This window comes from Mastomys coucha, chromosome X (assembly GCF_008632895.1).
Source record: "Mastomys coucha isolate ucsf_1 chromosome X, UCSF_Mcou_1, whole genome shotgun sequence".
Lineage (NCBI taxonomy): Eukaryota > Metazoa > Chordata > Mammalia > Rodentia > Muridae > Mastomys > Mastomys coucha.
Genome location: NC_045030.1, coordinates 112011688 through 112029019, shown reverse-complemented (window position 1 = coordinate 112029019; position 17332 = coordinate 112011688). Strand labels below are relative to the sequence as shown.

The 17332-nt window shown below is 35.7% G+C and overlaps 1 protein-coding gene across 2 annotated transcripts in view; it reads left to right on the top strand.

Moving 5' to 3' along the window:
- The window catches only part of Chm (CHM Rab escort protein), a 146752-nt gene that overhangs the window by 53687 nt on the left and 75733 nt on the right, over positions 1-17332 (top strand). The window contains exons 2-6 of one of the 2 annotated variants that reach the window (XM_031367181.1): positions 3969-4073; positions 4800-5177; positions 7649-7765; positions 8267-8387; positions 10009-10234. In XM_031367181.1, the coding sequence (XP_031223041.1) occupies positions 4050-4073; positions 4800-5177; positions 7649-7765; positions 8267-8387; positions 10009-10234 (866 nt within the window). In that variant the 5' untranslated portion in view covers positions 3969-4049. Of the gene's footprint in view, positions 1-3968; positions 4074-4795; positions 5178-7648; positions 7766-8266; positions 8388-10008; positions 10235-17332 lie in introns of both variants that reach the window. The other variant, XM_031367171.1, reaches the window with a different exon arrangement.

Here is a 17332-nt window from a genome sequence, read left to right as displayed (position 1 = left end):
CTGGCCTCAAACTCAGAAATCCGCCTGTCTCTGCCTCCCAAGTGCTGGGATTAAAGGCATGCGCCACCGCCGCCCAGCAGTCTTTGAGTTTTTAAAAATACTTTTCACATGTTAGTTCATCTTATAACTCTATTAAGAAAGGTACCATCAATAGACTTACACCTATTTTACAGGTGAATAATTTATGTGAATTAAGTGTGTTGCCTAGGATCTTTGAAGTGATGGCATATGAAGTACTGGAACTTAGGTCCTTTCTCCACTATTGTTACCTACTTAGGAAAAGTCTTGCTGTATCATTAATGATATCAATTGCTATTTAAATTAAATTTCATTGAAGTTATCACTACATTTTGACAATAAATTTGATGACATTTTATTTTTTATTGGAAGTAGGTTATTCTTTCATATCCTGACCATTTTCCCTTCTCTCCACTCCTCCTAATTCCCCCATCATCTCCCCTCACCCCCAGATCCACTCCTCTATCTCACATCAAAGCCTCAGCAAGCTTCTGCCACCTTTTTTTGTTTGTTTGTTTTTCGAGACAGGGTTTCTCTGTATAGCCCTGGCTGTCCTGGAACTCACTGTGGAGACCAGGCTGGCCTCGAACTCAGAAATCCGCCTGCCTCTGCCTCCCAAGTGCTGGGATTAAAGGCGGGCGCCACCACCGCCCAGCTCTCAACAAGCTTCTAAGAGACAACAGACAGACATGACAAAACAAAGTATAATAAGACAAGGCAAAATCCCTCACACTGAAGGTGGACAAGGCAACCCCACAGGAGGAAAAAGAGTCCCACGGATAGGCAAAAGAGTTGGAGATATATTCACTCCCAAAGTTAAGAGCCCTACAAAAACCAGCAAGCTAACAGCCATAACATATATACAGAGGACCTCGTACAGATCCATGGATGCCCCATGCTTGCTGTTTCAGTCTGTGTGAACCCATGTGAGTCCTGCTTAGTTGATTTAGTGGGACATGTTCTCCTGGTGTCACTTCCCCATCTTCTGGTAGTTCCCTAAGCTCCAAGGGTAAGGACCTAATGGAGACCATCAAGTTAGACCTAGCATAGTTTATGGTTGTGGGTCTCTCCATCCACTTCCATCTGCTGCTGAAGAAAGCTTCTCTGATGATAACTGGACAAGACACTGATCCAGGAGTATAGCAGAATATCAGGAATCATTTCATAATTAGTCATGTTTGGTCTCTGTGCCACCCAGTCTCTGAATCTTGGCTATCCAAGTAGTGTCAGGCATGGGCTCCCTCTTGTGAAGTGAGCCTTAAGTTAAATGAGATACTGATTACTCCTATAAGCATTGTGCAGCAGTTGCTCCAGTACATCTAGCAGGCAGAACAAATTGTAGGTTGAAGGTTTTGTAGCTGGATTGGCGTCCACATTTCTTTTTCAGTAGCATTCAGAGTACTTTCCCATACCAAAGAGACTAGAATACGGTAGTGAAGGCTCCATTCAGTCATCACATCCACTACTCCACAAAGAACTATGTGAATGTTGTCCTTAGTAATAGGCCCTGTTGTCAGTTTGTAGAAAGGAACCTCTGTCCTAACATCATCCTGGGTTTTGGGGAGATCTCCATAGGACTACCTCAGCCAACAACTCAGTCGAAGACAACACAGTTCAGTGACTGGGAGCCTTGTCTGGCTACAATAGATAGCCAGTTCAGACTCCATGTTCTCCATTACCAGAAGTCCTCATAGATTCTAGGAAGTTTCCACTGTACTAGGTTTCCACATTGCCCCCAAGGTTTCCCCTAATTCCAGCCATCTTTCCCCACATTCTCTCCCTTCATCCCATCTCCTACACACACATCCTTCTCACTCTTGTCTTCACTCTACCCCAATCCACCTGAAAAATCTATCCTATTTCCCCTTCTCTAAAAGATCCATGCATCCCCACAAGCGCCCTCCTCGTTATATAATCTCTTAGGTTCTACAGATTATAGCTTGCTTATGATTTACTTAATGGCTAATGTTGTCTTATAAGTGAAGATATTCCATGTTTGTCTTTCTGGGTCTGAGTTGCCTAGCTCAGGATGATTTTTTTTTTAAGTTCCATCTCTTTGTCTGCAAATTTCATGATGTCATTTTTAACAGCTGAGTAATATTCCATTGTGTAAATGTACCACATTTTGTTCATCATTCTTCTGTTGATGGGTATTTAGGTTGTTCCCAGTTTCTGGCTATTATGCATAAAGCCATAAAGAACATGGTTGAGCTAGTGTCCTTGTGGTAGGAAGGAGTGTCCTTTGAGTATATATCCAAGGGTGGTATAGCTGGATCTTGAGGTAGATTGATTTTCAATTTTCTGAAGAATCACCATATTGATTTCTATACTAACAATAAAAGTTTGTAGTCCCACCAGGAATGGACAAATGCTTCCCTTGTTCTGCATCTTCACCAACATGAGTTGTCACTTGTGTTACTAATAATCGCCATTCTAGCAAGTGTAAGATCAGTCTCAGTGTAGTTTTGATTTGCATTTCTCTAATTTCTAAGGATGTAGAATGTTTAAGTGTTACTTAGCCACTTTCAATTCCTCTATTGAGAATTCTGTTTCGATATGTTCTCCATTTTTATTTGGATTTTTAAATATCTAGTCTTGAATTCTTTATATATTTTGGATATGAGTCCTCTATTGGATGTGGAGTCCAATCCAACAAAACAAAACAAAAAAACAAACAAACCTTTTCTTATTCTGTAGATTGCCACCTTTTTCTGAATGACAATCGTTAGCCTTATGGATGCTTTTTAGTTTCATGAGGCCTCTCCCATTAGTAATGTTGCATTTCTTTCTGCCCTATTTTTTTATTGTTGACATATGTAAGTATGATTACCAATAACCATGTGTTGCTCAATTGTAGGCTGCCTTCAAATCTCCTTTGCCAAAGAAATTCATCCATCTTTTTAAAATCTAGCACCAGGCATATTCGAAGGTTAAAGAAAGAGAGCAGCCACATTTTTTTGCCAACGTATTACATGAATGGTCTCTAGCCCCTTTGTTAATAATATTGCTTCTCTCTTAAATCCTCTTTAGGAGAACCTCCACAGCCTGCTCTCTAGTACCAACATCGATATTACTTGCTCTTCTACTGTTGTCATAAAGTACCATAACCAAGGCAATTTACAGAAGAAAAAGTTGACTTGAGCTTGTGTTTCTGGGAGGATAAGAGTTTGTCATTTCAAGGAAGAGTGATAGTAAATATTGGTTTAGTGATCTGGAGCAGAGTGTTGAGAGCTCATCTCTTAAATCACAAACATGTAGCAGACAGAGCAAACAGGGAGTGGGACTGAGGCATTCAAGTCTCAAAGCCCACTGTCAATGACAGTAAGGCCACCCCTCCAGAACTTCCCAGACTGTAACACCAACTGTAAACCAGATAATCAGGTACCTGAGACTATGGGGAATGTTTCTCATTCAGATCTCCATACTTGGAAACAGAAGGACTTCAGCATTGTTCCATAGTTTAAGGTTTTGGATTTGATAACGTTTAATATTTAGCATGTAGCTTAGGTATGATCAATGTGTACTGGACAATCAATGGGTAATTAGATAGGTATTCATAAATTCATGCAAGATAAACTATATCCATACATTAAAGTACATGTAGTAACTAATAAATATGTTGTTTTGAAATATAACATTTTCTAGACTACGTAGATTATTAATATGGATTATGTATGGAACTAGGGTTATTGTAATATGAAGAGTGGGAAGAATAGCTCATGCGACAAAACATGCATGGTAAGGGGTAGAATATGGGGGCTCGAGTTGATTAATTGGATGATAGAGATGCCATATGTGAAAGCATTTTAAATGAGATGAAAATATTAGTAAAGAGGATAGACTTTTGTTTTGGAAGGAGAATTTTTTGGGGGGGAGGTAGGGTTTAGGTTTGATAGTGGAAGGGCTACTGTTAGCTCTTAACACTCAGTTAGCATATGCTTACTTAACAGACATATCAAATACAAGGCATTGGGACCAGGTGTTGAACAAGAAGGCGGCTCAGTGAGGAGAATGAATTTTCTGGAAGAGAAATGTTCAATATAGGCAAGCCAAATGTGAGTCTACTGCATCAAGATAACATCAGACTAAAAATGCTTACTATAGTAATAACTTTGGAAAAGAAACTTTCAGTAGAGTAATAAATTTCAAGAGTAAATAGAAAACAGTGTGAAAAGATCCTGTTTGGTACCATAGAATAATAGGAAAGCTGAATTTTTTTCATGTCTGATTTTCCCCACTGGACTCAAGGTACTCTGTTATACTATTAAGTCCATGTTACTCTTCTTTGGTAATTACCACAATTGAGCATTTTCTCTGCCTTACGTACAATGCTGGGCTCTTTGCATACAACGTGTTAGTTTAGTTTTAGACCAAATTGATGGTAGGTTCTATTATCCCTGGGTATTATAGGTCTAGAGAGTTAATTAGCAATGGTGTTGTGGTTTACATATAGCTTTACTTGTTCATTTTGAAGATTATACTGTGTTGGTTTGCTTTTAAAATAATGTTCCTCTGCTGTAAATGCTTAAACAGTTCATGTTGATGGTATCTTTAATGTTAAAATATTTTTATGGATTTCATATCTTAATGTTTCATATTGCATTGAAACTTTAACAGATGGTGGTTTAATGTATGGGTCATGTGAGATAATACATACCCTGAACTTAAGACAAAAAGGATTGAGAAATAAAATCTGCCATGAAAATTATAAAACAGTAAATAGCAGCAGGCGAGAACTATTGGAAGCATGGTATTAATTATCATAATTTCTTATTAGTCAGGATTTGCACAAAGATGTTGAAGAAGCTGGTGCACTGCAGAAAAATCATGCTTCTGTGACATCCACACACTCCACAGAGGCTGCAGAGGCTGCAGAGCCTGCTTGCCTTCCTACTGCAGAGGAGTCATTAAGCACGGGGAGCTGTGAAATACCTGCCGAACAAAGTCAGTGCAGTGGTCCAGAGAGTTCACCAGAAGGAAATGATGCTGAAGAAGCAGGAGAGAAGGAAACTCAGTGTGACGCTAAAAGTTCAACAGAAGAATCAAGTGAAAATGTGCTTAAAGTACAAGACAACATAGAGACACCAAAGAAAAATAGAATTACTTATTCACAGATTATTAAAGAAGGCAGAAGATTTAACATTGATTTAGTTTCAAAAGTAAGTACCAATTTTATGCATCTTAACATAGAACAATAATTTTTAATTGATTGAAAACAACATCTGAACCTCTTAAGTGTACTTTTCTTCCTTTTAGTTTCTGAATTGTAGAGTATTTGCTTTATATAATGATAGTAAACAAAATTTGATAATTTGGCGAGAACATACTTTCTTCAAATATAAGTTAAATAAAGATGTTAGTGTTAATATATTTAATGGTTAAACGCTACTAAATACTTTTGTGTGTGAAGAATGCTATTGTATTAGGGCAGGTAGTCCATCCTAATATTCTAATATATGGACACTATCCATTAGAAGAAAAATTCTATTTGTGTCCAATATTTGTTTTCAAATTTCATGTTCTTTGAAATAAATTTTATATAAACATACCTTAGCTCTTATAAAATTTAACCTGTATAAGTATCCTAAATAAATAAATGTATTTTTGAAAACTGAATTTTCAAAATTATGGTCTTGTTTGAGGACTTGGAGTATACCTTCTTACTGGTGGTACAGTTCAGGAAGAATTCTTTTGTCTTTGCTGGAGTTTTCATAACTCTAACATTAGCTCATTATAATTTCTGATATTGGACCATCGGAAGCTTCACAATTGAATTGGGTTCATAAGAAACAAGTCTATTTTTGTTCAAAACAATAATAACATATCCAATCAGACATTGCCTTAAAAGATGTGATAATAGACAGGGAAGGATTCATGTGGCTTACATTTTGTTGATGAAATCTGGTTATGTGTGGTCCCCTATTTGCTTTGAACTTAGTGTGTGAAAATATGAATATTTTTCTATACAAAAGATTATACTATTCAGAATACTAGAGAAAAATCAACATAAAGTGTTTTTGTTCTAATTTAAGCCTATTTTAAGTAAGCTTATATACCTCAACTATGGAACAAGTATTACACATAGACAAAAAAAATGTTTAAAACAGCTTCTTATTATTTTAATGGAATTATAGATTTGTTTTAACTCTCATCAGCATGAAACTGCTATGGTAGATCACTTAGGTGACACTGAACAAAAAGTCTTATGATTAACTGGTACATGTATTATTTCCATGCTTTCAAAACTTAAGCCCAAGATAATTTTAATTAAAGTTTGTCTTGTACTCTTCAGCAATAACTGAAAATAACTTTCTTTAAGGTTTATTTGACTTTATAAGAAATAATTTTGGTTATAAATATATTAGTATTTATAAAATTATGCCTGTTGGTAGAGTATTAAATCAGAAATGATTATATTTTAAACAAATAAAATACTACTTTATTTTATAGAGTTAAGACTTGTAAATATAAAGACAAACTAGAGTATATCAGTTGTATACTGTGTTAGGAATGAAGTAATCAAATAACATGGCATACTTATTTAGTCAGAGTATTTAGATTAATTTCTAAAAATATGTTAATTCTGGTTGACCCAGTGGTAAACTAATCTGATAGGTTATAAAATTGTACATAATTTCTATTGACTTATCATCTTCTTTTGTGTTTAAACTAATAATTGAGAAAAAATTAGGGATGCCATTTTTTGTATAGTCAGACATTTTATTTAATTTCCTCCAGTTATTATAGATATAGCTTTTATATTTTTAGTATATTAAGTTATAGATTACAGGTATATTGATCATAGGAAATAGCAAAATGTATAATATTTATCCATATGGTTAAATTTCAAACATCCTAGATAACAGTGTCTAAATTTTTATTATTTTCATTCTCTGCTATTAGTTTTGAGATAGGCTGAAAGATTAAATCAGTCCTTCACTCATATATCAATAATAAAATTGTTCACTTCTTGAAAAGGTCATGTCATATAAACTTAGATTATGAGAGGTTAGAATTTGATTCTGTTATGGCAAATGTATCACAAATCCATGAGTGGTTATTTTGTTTGAGTTTGGTTTGTTCTTCAGTATTGTGGCATGGGGTAGTCCACTGTACTTATCTCTTCTAACCAACTGTCTCTGTTTCCAGTTCAGAATCTTGTACCAACCTTAGACATTTAGATCCTGGGCTATCATATCTTTCAGATAACAAGGATATTTTAGAAGGAAATACAAAGGAATTGTTAATGTACTGTGTGCAGTGTAACATTCTTACCAGAGCTGAGACTTCATAACTAAGTGCATTAAGATTTTTCTAATGAAATTCATAAATGTTCATATGACTAGGCAAGAGTAGAAGAACCATGTAGGAGGTTAGATCTGGTTTTACTGCCAAAATGAGTTACAAATAAACCTATTAGATTAAAAAACTTCTGGTTTGAATTTCCATAACGAATTGTGAACATTTTATGAATTGTCTTATATAATATTTGTAGATTTTTAAATTTATATGTAACTTAAATTCTAACAGATGTGTGTATGTATGTGTGTGCACTTGCATGCACATGGTAATTACCAGTTTTGTTTGTTTTGCCTTTGGTGATATCCTCTAAAATACTTTCTGTCTGCAGCTTCTCTATTCTCGGGGATTACTAATTGATCTTCTAATCAAATCAAATGTTAGTCGATATGCAGAGTTTAAAAATATTACGAGGATTCTTGCATTTCGAGAAGGAACTGTGGAACAGGTACTGTGCTGCTCAACTGTCTGAGCCAAGTTACTATTATTCATTTTGGAAGGATAAGCAACACTTATTATTTCCTAGTAAGGCTGTAAGTTTCAGCTTTGCATGGTGGCTTATAAATCTAAATACAAAATTAGCTCCATTAAAATATCTGTTTTATTTTTGAACATTTATTCCCCAGGTTGATTTTAATGTTGAGGAAATGCTAGTTTCAGTCAGTAGTACTATATTTGAATTGTCATTTGTTCGCTATTAGGGGTGACATGCCATTGCCCTTTTAAAGGCATGAAGAACAACTTGGCAGAATTAAGTAACAGAGCTCTCAAGTTAATTACCTCTGTAGTTAACAGAGATGCTATTCGAAGTGATGAAAGGTGACATAAAGCAGTGAGAATGGAATGGAAATGATAACCTTGTAATGAGGAAAGGACTAAAAAGTGGAATCCTGGAATACTTGTGTTAAAAGGAAGTAGTTTGAAACCTTTACTTTCAAATGCCTTTCAGGTTCCCTGTTCCAGAGCAGATGTCTTCAATAGCAAGCAACTTAGTATGGTAGAAAAGCGAATGCTTATGAAATTTCTTACATTTTGTATGGAATATGAAGACCATCCTGATGAGTACAAAGGTATTGCTTTCCATTAACTTGTATTTTCTGATTATTAGAGATTTTAATTTTAATACGATTCCTCAGTTTGGGAAACAACTGATTATTCTAAAATGCATTCTAACTGCTAGATCTAGTAAGGTATAGAAACAGGCAACTATTTGAATTCATTTAAATGAAATGCTGAAGAAGTTCGTTCTTCAGTCATGCTAGACGTATTTCAAGTACTTAGTACCTATATGCAGCTAGTAGCTATAATGCAGATATTTTCAACATTTCAAGAATGTCACGCCAGCTCCCCTTTTTAATTTTTTTTAAAATTAAACACTGTTAACTGAGTATTTAATCATTATATGTATGGCACTAGGAATTGAATTTAAGACTTGGCTTATTATATAGTATATTACTTGATTCTTGATATATGGCATGTCTTTTTTGTTATTTCACCTTTAATTTGTTGTTGTTGTTGTTGTTACTAGTAGTAGTAATTATAATAATGTAGTAATAACTTGCTAGATGTCATTTTTCTGGACTGCTTTTACTTGGAAAATTGAGCTGTTCATTTGATTGACATAAGTGCCGTGTCATACATAGGGGAAACCTCCAGATCTAGAGAAGCTGAGGTTTAGTCTTAACGTTATTCTTAAGGCCAATTATTTTGGCTTGTTCAAAATTGATTTCATTATTTTAATGTCAGCTATTCCAAAATTGATTTCATTATTTTAATGTCAGCTATTTTTTAAGTACATTGGGATGGAAATATTGTACAAACTTAAAATACTTTGTTGATAATATATAAAATTACATTGAGAATTACATCATGATTTACTGTGATGGAATTCTGAGAGCCTAATTCTTGCTATTAAAGCCTTAAGGCAATGAATACCAGGTTGTTCTTTCTAGTACCTTGGACTTACAGCCTCTCAGGAAGTTCATTTCTATCATTTAATTGCCTTAGATTATTTCCATAAAGCCCTGTCTTCTATGACAGGATTGGGTCCTCCTGCTCGTTGGTACATTTACTTGTTCTCTGTTACCAACAGAAAGGATTCATTAGTTTTATAGGTCTTCCTTATTATTTGATGTGTGATTGTCAGTATGTTGGATTCCAGCAGCCACAGATAAATTAGTTTCATTATTTTTTAGTAAAAGTTTTTATCCTAGGTTTGATGGAGAGGTATATTTTTAACAAAAGTATGATGCAAAATGTAACAAAAGTGACATTTTTATTAATACATTTTATCAGTTCATTCCATTTTATCTTTAATATTTTTAGATATAAGTGTTTAAATTACTGTATAGTTTAAATTCTAATGAATTGAGCTTATTGTCATCCTCAGCAACACATTGAATTATTTAATATCTCCCTGGATTTTCACATCAATAAACTACTAAATAAATATTGATTGTTTAAAGCTTAAAAAACTATATTATCGATTCATTAGGATAGCAAGGTTATTCCATATTTTCTTCTTTAGACCTATAAATAGTTCATTTCCAAACTGTAGTACTGTTAGAACCTTGTTGAAAACTTGTGTCCTGTTTGAAATCTTTAACAGGCCTGGCTGTATTAATGTGGGGTGGTTTTAAGTAGATATTAAACCTGATTTTAATTAATAAATTTTCATCTTTCTTTTCATAGCATATGAGGAAACTACATTTTCTGAATACTTAAAGACTCAAAAATTAACCCCCAACCTACAGTACTTTGTCCTGCACTCAATTGCAATGACATCAGAGACAACAAGCTCTACTGTAGATGGTCTCAAAGCTACTAAAAAGTTTCTTCAATGTCTTGGGCGGTATGGCAACACTCCTTTTCTGTTTCCTTTATATGGCCAAGGAGAACTTCCACAGTGTTTCTGCAGGTAAGTTATGATTTATATCTTCTACAAGAGTTGTATGGATAACATGAAAATGAGACAGGAATGAGCTGGGTAATGTATCCCTGTAATCCTACCAAGTGAGTGTGAAGACTACTCTTGCCTACATAGCATGGTGAGGCTAGGCTGGGTTATTGTTGCTCCTATCTTAAACCAAACTCAGTAAAGAGTTAGTATATGCAAACATAGTTCATTTTATTTTTTATAAGTGATTTAATGTTTATTTCTCCATCTAAATTGTATATTCAGTTTGGCCTGATTTTGAAACTAAAATATTCTCTTCTATTTGTGTGTGTGTGTACATGTGTGTATGTATGATATCATGTACATGTTTTCATATATACATGATGTATATGACATGACACACACACACATATATATACTATATATATACACACACACTATATATATATATATATATATATATATATATATATTATACACACACATACACACACAATTTTGATTGTTATGTAATAGTTGATTGTGAATTTACCCTAAGCTACTTTTGCATTTTTCTGTTGATGTTTTCTGTTAACGTCTCTTTGTATGTGTTTTAGTTTCTATTGCTGTGATGAAATGTGGGGAGGAAAGGGTTTATTCACCTTACACTTCCACATTGCTATTCATCACCAAAGGAAATCAGGAGAGAAACTCAAGCCTCACAAGAACCTCAAGGCAGGAGCTAATATAGATGCCACAGGGGAGGGTGCTGCTTACTGCTTTGTCCCCATGGCTTGCTCAGCCTGCTTGCTTCCTTCCTTCCTTCCTTCCTTCCTTCCTTCCTTTCTTTCTTTCTTTCTTACTAGATATTTTTTTTATTTCGTTATTTACAGGAAATGTTATCACTTTTCCTGGTTTCCCCTCCAAAAATCCCCTATTCCATCCCCCCTCCCCCTGCTCAACAACTCACCCTCCCCTGCTTCCTGGCCCTGGCATTCCCCTACACTGGGGCATCAAACCTTCTCAGGATCAAAGGCCTCTCCTCCCATTGATGATCAACTAGGCCATTCTCTGCTACAAATGCAGCTGGACACATGAGTCCCACCATGTGTACTCTTTGGTTGGTGGTTTAGTCCCTGGGAGCTCTGGGCATACTGGTTACTTCATATTTTTCCTCCTATGGGGCTGCAAACCCCTTCGGCTCCTTGGGTCCTTTCTCTTGCTCCTTCATTGGGGACCCTGTGCTCAGTCCAATGGATGGCTGTGAGTCTCTACTTCTGTATTAGTCGGGTACTATCAGAGCCTCTCAGGAGACAGCAATATCAGGCTCCTGTCAGCCAGCACTTGATGGCATCCACAATAGGGTCTGGGTTTGGTGGCTGTATATGGAATGGATCCCCAGGTTGGGAAGTCTCTGAATGGTCTTTCCTTCACTCTACTCCATACTTTGTATCTCTTCCCATGGGTATTTTGTTTCCCCTTCTAAGAAAGACCAAAGTATCCATACTTTGATCTTCCTTCTTCTTGAGCTTCATTTGTTCTGTGAATTTTATCTTGGGTATTCTGAGCTTCTAGGCTAATATCCACTTATCAGTGAGTGCATACCATGTGTGTTCTTTTCTGATTGTGTTACCTCACTCAGGATGATACTTTCTAGATCTATCTGTTTGCCTAAGAATTTCATGAATTCATTGTTTTTAATAGTTGAGTAGTATCCCATTGTGTAAATGTACCACATTTTCTGTATCCATTCCTCTGTTGAAGGACATCTGAGTTGTTTCCAGTTTCTGGCTATTATAAATAAGGCTGCTATGAACATAGTGGAGCATGTGTTCTTATTACATGTTGCAGTATCTTCTGGGTATATGCCTAGGAGTGGTATAGCTGGGTCCTCTGGTAGTACTATGTCCAGTTTCCTGAGGAACCGCCAAACTGATTTCCAGAGTGGTTGTACCAGCTTGCAATCCCACCCGCAATGAAAGAGTGTTCCTCTTTATCCACATCCTTGCCAGCATCTGCTGTCACCTGAGTTTTTTATCTTAGCCATTCTGACTGGTGTGAGGTAGACTCTCAGGGTTGTTTTGATTTGCATTTCCCTGATGACTAAAGATGTTGAACATTTCTTTAGGTGCTTTTCAGCTATTCGATATTCCTCAGTTGAGAATTCTTTGTTTAGCTCTGTACCCCATTTTTTAATAGGGTTATTTGGTTCTCTGGAGTCTGTCTTCTTGAGTTCTTTATACATATTGGATATCAGCCCTCTATCAGATACAGGATTGGTAAAGATCTTTTCCCAATTTGTTGGTTGCCTTTTCATCCTATTGACAGTGTCTTTTGCCTTACAGAAGCTTTGTAATTTTATGAGAACTCATTTGTCAATTCTTGATCTTAGAGCATAAGCTATTGGTGTTCTGTTCAGGAAAATCTCCCCTGTGCCCATGTGCTCACAGCTCTTCCCCACTTTATTTTCTGTTAGTTTCAGAGTCTCTTGTTTTATGTGGAGGTCTTTGATCCACTTGGACTTGAATAGAATAGAATTGAAGACCCAGAAATGAACCCACACACCTATGGTCAGTTAATATTTGACAAAGGAGCTAAAACCATCCTGTGGAAAAAAGGCAGCATTTTTAACAAATGGTTCTGGTTCAACTGGTGGTTAGCATGCAGAAGAATGCAAATCAGTCCATTCTTATCTCCTTGAAAGCCTGTTTTCTTATAGAACCTATGACCACCAGCTCAGGGGTAGCACCACTCATAATGGGCTGGGTCTTCACCTATCAATCACTAATTAAGAAAACAGCCTACAGCTGGAACTTCTAGGGGCATTTTTTTCATTTGCGGTTTCCTCCTTTGGGATAACTCTAGTTTGTGTGTCAAGTTGAAATAAGATTAGCCAGCACAATATGTCTTATGATATATGTGTCTAAGAATTTCTTTAGGGGCTTAGAGAGATGAGTAAGTAGAGAGGATCTGAGTTCCTAACTTCAGGACCCACATAAAAAAGCCAAGTGTAGTTTCGTGGGTGTCTGTAACTCTCTAGCTTCTGTTGGGAAGGAAGTCTTAGAAAAGAGTATCTTTGTGGCTTGCTCCTACAAACCTAGCTCCAGGTTTAGTGAGAAACCCTGTCTTAACTTTTCTATTGCAATGATAAAACAGAATAACTAAGGCAACTTATGGAAGGAAGGGTTTATGTGGGAAACTCCATGGTGTGGAGCCATAGCAGCAAGTGGCAATTATGGTGGTAGAGACAGGTATCTCATCTCCCATTTTTATTTGTAAGCAAGAGGCCACACCTGCTAAAACTTCTCCAAATGAGGACAACAACTATTGAGCTTAGGAGGATTATTTTCATTCAGACTACTATATCCTGTTGCAAGGGAATAAAGTGAAATGTGATAGAGCAGGATACCCATGCTTATGCGTGTGTGTGTGTGCGTGTGTGTTTGCGTGTGTGTGTGTGTGTGTGTGTGTGTGTGTGTGTGTGTGTGTGTTCTTTCTCATGTAAACACATACAAGGACTTTCCAAGAAGGAATTTTTTATATTCATGTGTGTTTTGCTTGTATGTATATATGTGTATTGTATGCGTGCCCGATGTCCATGGAGGCCATACAAGGGTGTAGGATCCACTGGACCTGGAGTTACAGATGGTTGGGAGCTGCCATTGTGGTAGCTGAGAATCAAACCTGGGTCCTCTTGCAATAGTAGCCAGTGGTCTTAACCAGTGAGTCATCTCTCCAGACTTGAGTGAATTATTTTGTTAATTATAGAATATATGTTATTCACTTTGATAATTGTGTTACGTACACCTTAGAAACAGTGAATGGAAATTTGTTAGCTTTATACATTTCTTAACGTTTAAACAATTTTGTTAGTCTTTACTCACAAAAATTTACATGCACTATATCTTAATTTTTTTTCGTTTTGTTTTGTTTTGTTTTTTTGAGACAGGGTTTCTCTGTGTAGCCCTGGCTGTCCTGGACTCACTCTGTAAACCAGGCTGACCTCGAACTCAGATATCCTCCTGCCTTTGCCTCCCAAGTGCTGGGATTACAGGCGTGCGCCACCATGCCTGGCTACTGTATCTTAATTTTGAGTTGCCTTGATTTCCTTTGAGGTTGAGCCTCATATGTTTATTGATATTCATGGTCTCTATTCTGAAGAATACTTGTTCATCTTTTGCCCATTTGTCTTTTGAGTTACTGCCTCTTTCTTTTTTCCCTTTTTTCTTTTTTTGCATTCTTTCTTCCATTAATTCGTTCATTGGTTTGTTTGTTTGGTTGGTTTTGAGTTTTTCCTCCTTTAAAGATTTATTTATTTGTTATGTACACAAATTTAAGCTTTCATGTGTGACTGCACACCAGAAGAGTGCACCAGATCTCATAATAGGTGATTATTAACCACCATGTGGTTGCTGGGAATGGAACTCGGGACCTTTGGAAGCACAGCCAGAGCCCTTAATCTCTGAGGAATCTCTCTGGCCTGTTTTTCTTTTTCTTTTTTTTTTTTTTTAAGATGGTTTCTCCGCATAACTGTTCTCACTGCCCTAGAACTCACTTTGTAACCGGGTTGGCCTGCTTCGCTTCCCAAGCAGTAGGACTAAGGGCATGTGCCACTACACCCAGCCTGTTGTCCTTTTCTTATTGATTTAAACAATTTTTAAGTATATTCTGATTATTGATCTTAGTTAAATTTGAAGGGTTTTGTTTGTAATTGTGTACTACAAGAAGATCGTTACAATTAATATAGTTCGATCCAGGAAGCTTTTCTGCTTAGTCTTTTGACAGGTGGTATAGAATATAAACGTTGGAGATAAAATGCTTCTGTTTAAGTCAAAGTTTCTGAGTTCACTACCGTTGTATACTTTTTTTTTTTTAGCTGAATTAGCTTTCTAGGAATTCTGTTGGGTGTTTGTGTTGTGTCTGTTAAAGCGTTGTATCCTAGTGTATTTATTTCTGTTCTATACCATAGTCTGATTTTGCCTTTGGGATACAATTTAGCTCTTCTGTACTCTTCCCTCCTTTCCCAGTTACTAGTCTGAAACTTGAAACTTGAGTGATGGACCAGTTAGTTGTACTGCCCCATGTCTGAAATCAGATCTACTAACACACACAGTCTAAATACTGCTAGCTTCTGTATGACTTCAATTTGCAACCTTACCTAGAAAACATTGTTGGTTAGCACATAGTTTGCAAGGATAGCTTGTGACAAAAAATGATGTAAGAAAAGATCACTTTTACCACAACACCGAATTTCTTAGGCAAACTTCTCTTATTTGTCTCTCTTGATACCACTCAGAATTTTAAGTGGATGTGCATAATACTTGAATGTATTGACTGTACTGTATGATAGCTGGGAAATTCAGTAACATGGCGTGGACCGCATTTACCTTTGTGTTGCTTACATTTCTCTCCACTGTGAATGGTACCATGTACAGTTCCTGCGTCTTGAGTGTCTAAAATTTTGATTAATAGTACATTTTCAAAATATTGTAGTTTTTAAAAGTCTATAATGTACAATTGTGATTATTTTATCATGGAAAATGATAAAATAAAGTATTATATGTTTTATGTACTGGAATGTCAACTCTATTAGTCTTTTTGTTTGTATGTGTGAAAAAGATCTCACTGTGTAGCTCAGGCTGGCCTCAAACTCACCATTCTACTTCAGACTCTGAAGTACTCAGATTATATAGGCATTTCCCACAATGCTCTGTTTATCTTTTTATTTACTAAAAACAGTTAAATTACAAAAATATTTGAGTTATTTTGTATCTATGGGTGATTTTGTATCTTACTAGTTGTTATGTATTACTTTTATTAGAAATCCTAAGTTTTAAGTTTTATTAAGGTTTCTTTATTGAATTATCAGTTATGAGGTATTCAAGACCTAATTGGGACAATTGTTCAGTATTAAATTGCATTATGAGGATAAAAGTATTTTGTAAGTTTTGATGCTTTAAGCTTTTGTGACCTATTATATCATATTTTTATTTTTCTGTATCTGCTCAAAAATATCTATGCAGGTAAAAGGTACAGAATCCTTTAAGAATTGTTTTCAGAGTCCAATAAATTAACCTGAAGTTATAATTTTCAAACTTTATTGAATTTTATCCCTGTCGATCTACTAATATTAAGAGGTATGTTTTGAAAATCTTCATGATACTATTAGTCTTGTCAATTTCTCCCTGTAATTTTACAAAAGATTACTTTATGTTTATTCTGATATAAAATTTTGTCAGTATTTTTAATAAGTTTAACATTTTAATTATCTGTTGATTTTTTTTTTTCATTCTTTAATTTTTATCTTCAAATTCTACTTGCGTGCTAGTTGAAAATTTATGCCAAGTTTTGCAATGTACTTGAGTGCCTCATCTCTCTGAGCCTTTCACCTTGCGGTGTTGTGGAGTTTTCTTGGGACTCTCTTAGCATGCTTCTTGCCTGTGTTTAGTGCTTTTGCTGAGTTGGCATGAGTCTGCTTAGCTGCAGTTTACTCCCCTCCTCCTTTCCACCTTTCCTTCCTAGACTCTGTCTGAAAAGAACAATAGCCATTGGCTTGCTTTTCTTTTGATTTTTTTGAGTGGAATTCAATTATGGAAATGATCCTAGGTTGTCAGTTCCTTTCAGTATTTTTAATGTGTATTCTGCTATTTATAGCTCATTTTTGCTCTTGATAATTTGAAGTCAACCTAATTTGTGATTTCTGTGTAAGTTGTATCTCTTTTCTTTGAAGTGTTTTTAACAGTGTTTTTGATGTCATACATTTTTACTATACTAAATCTTTCTATAAAAGATTTATTGCTTTTTGATATTTTGTGTGTGTGTGTGTGTGTGTGTGTGTGTGTGTTTGAATCCACCCAGAGACTAAAAGAAGGTATTTTGCATTCTCATTTCGTTTACTCTAATATTTAACTTTCATGTGGTTGACTAATGCCATGTGTTAGTTCTGCTGATTCATTTTAGCATCTTATTTTCTTTTGCAGTGCTTCCTTTGATCTGAGCACACAGAATTTTAGATATTTTCTATTGCTGGAATTACTTGGTTTTGTCAAGGTACTACACACTTGAGGTGTTAACTATTTCCTTTCCAGTACCTTCACTTAGGTATAGAACCCAGTATATAGATAGCTCTATCACGATACT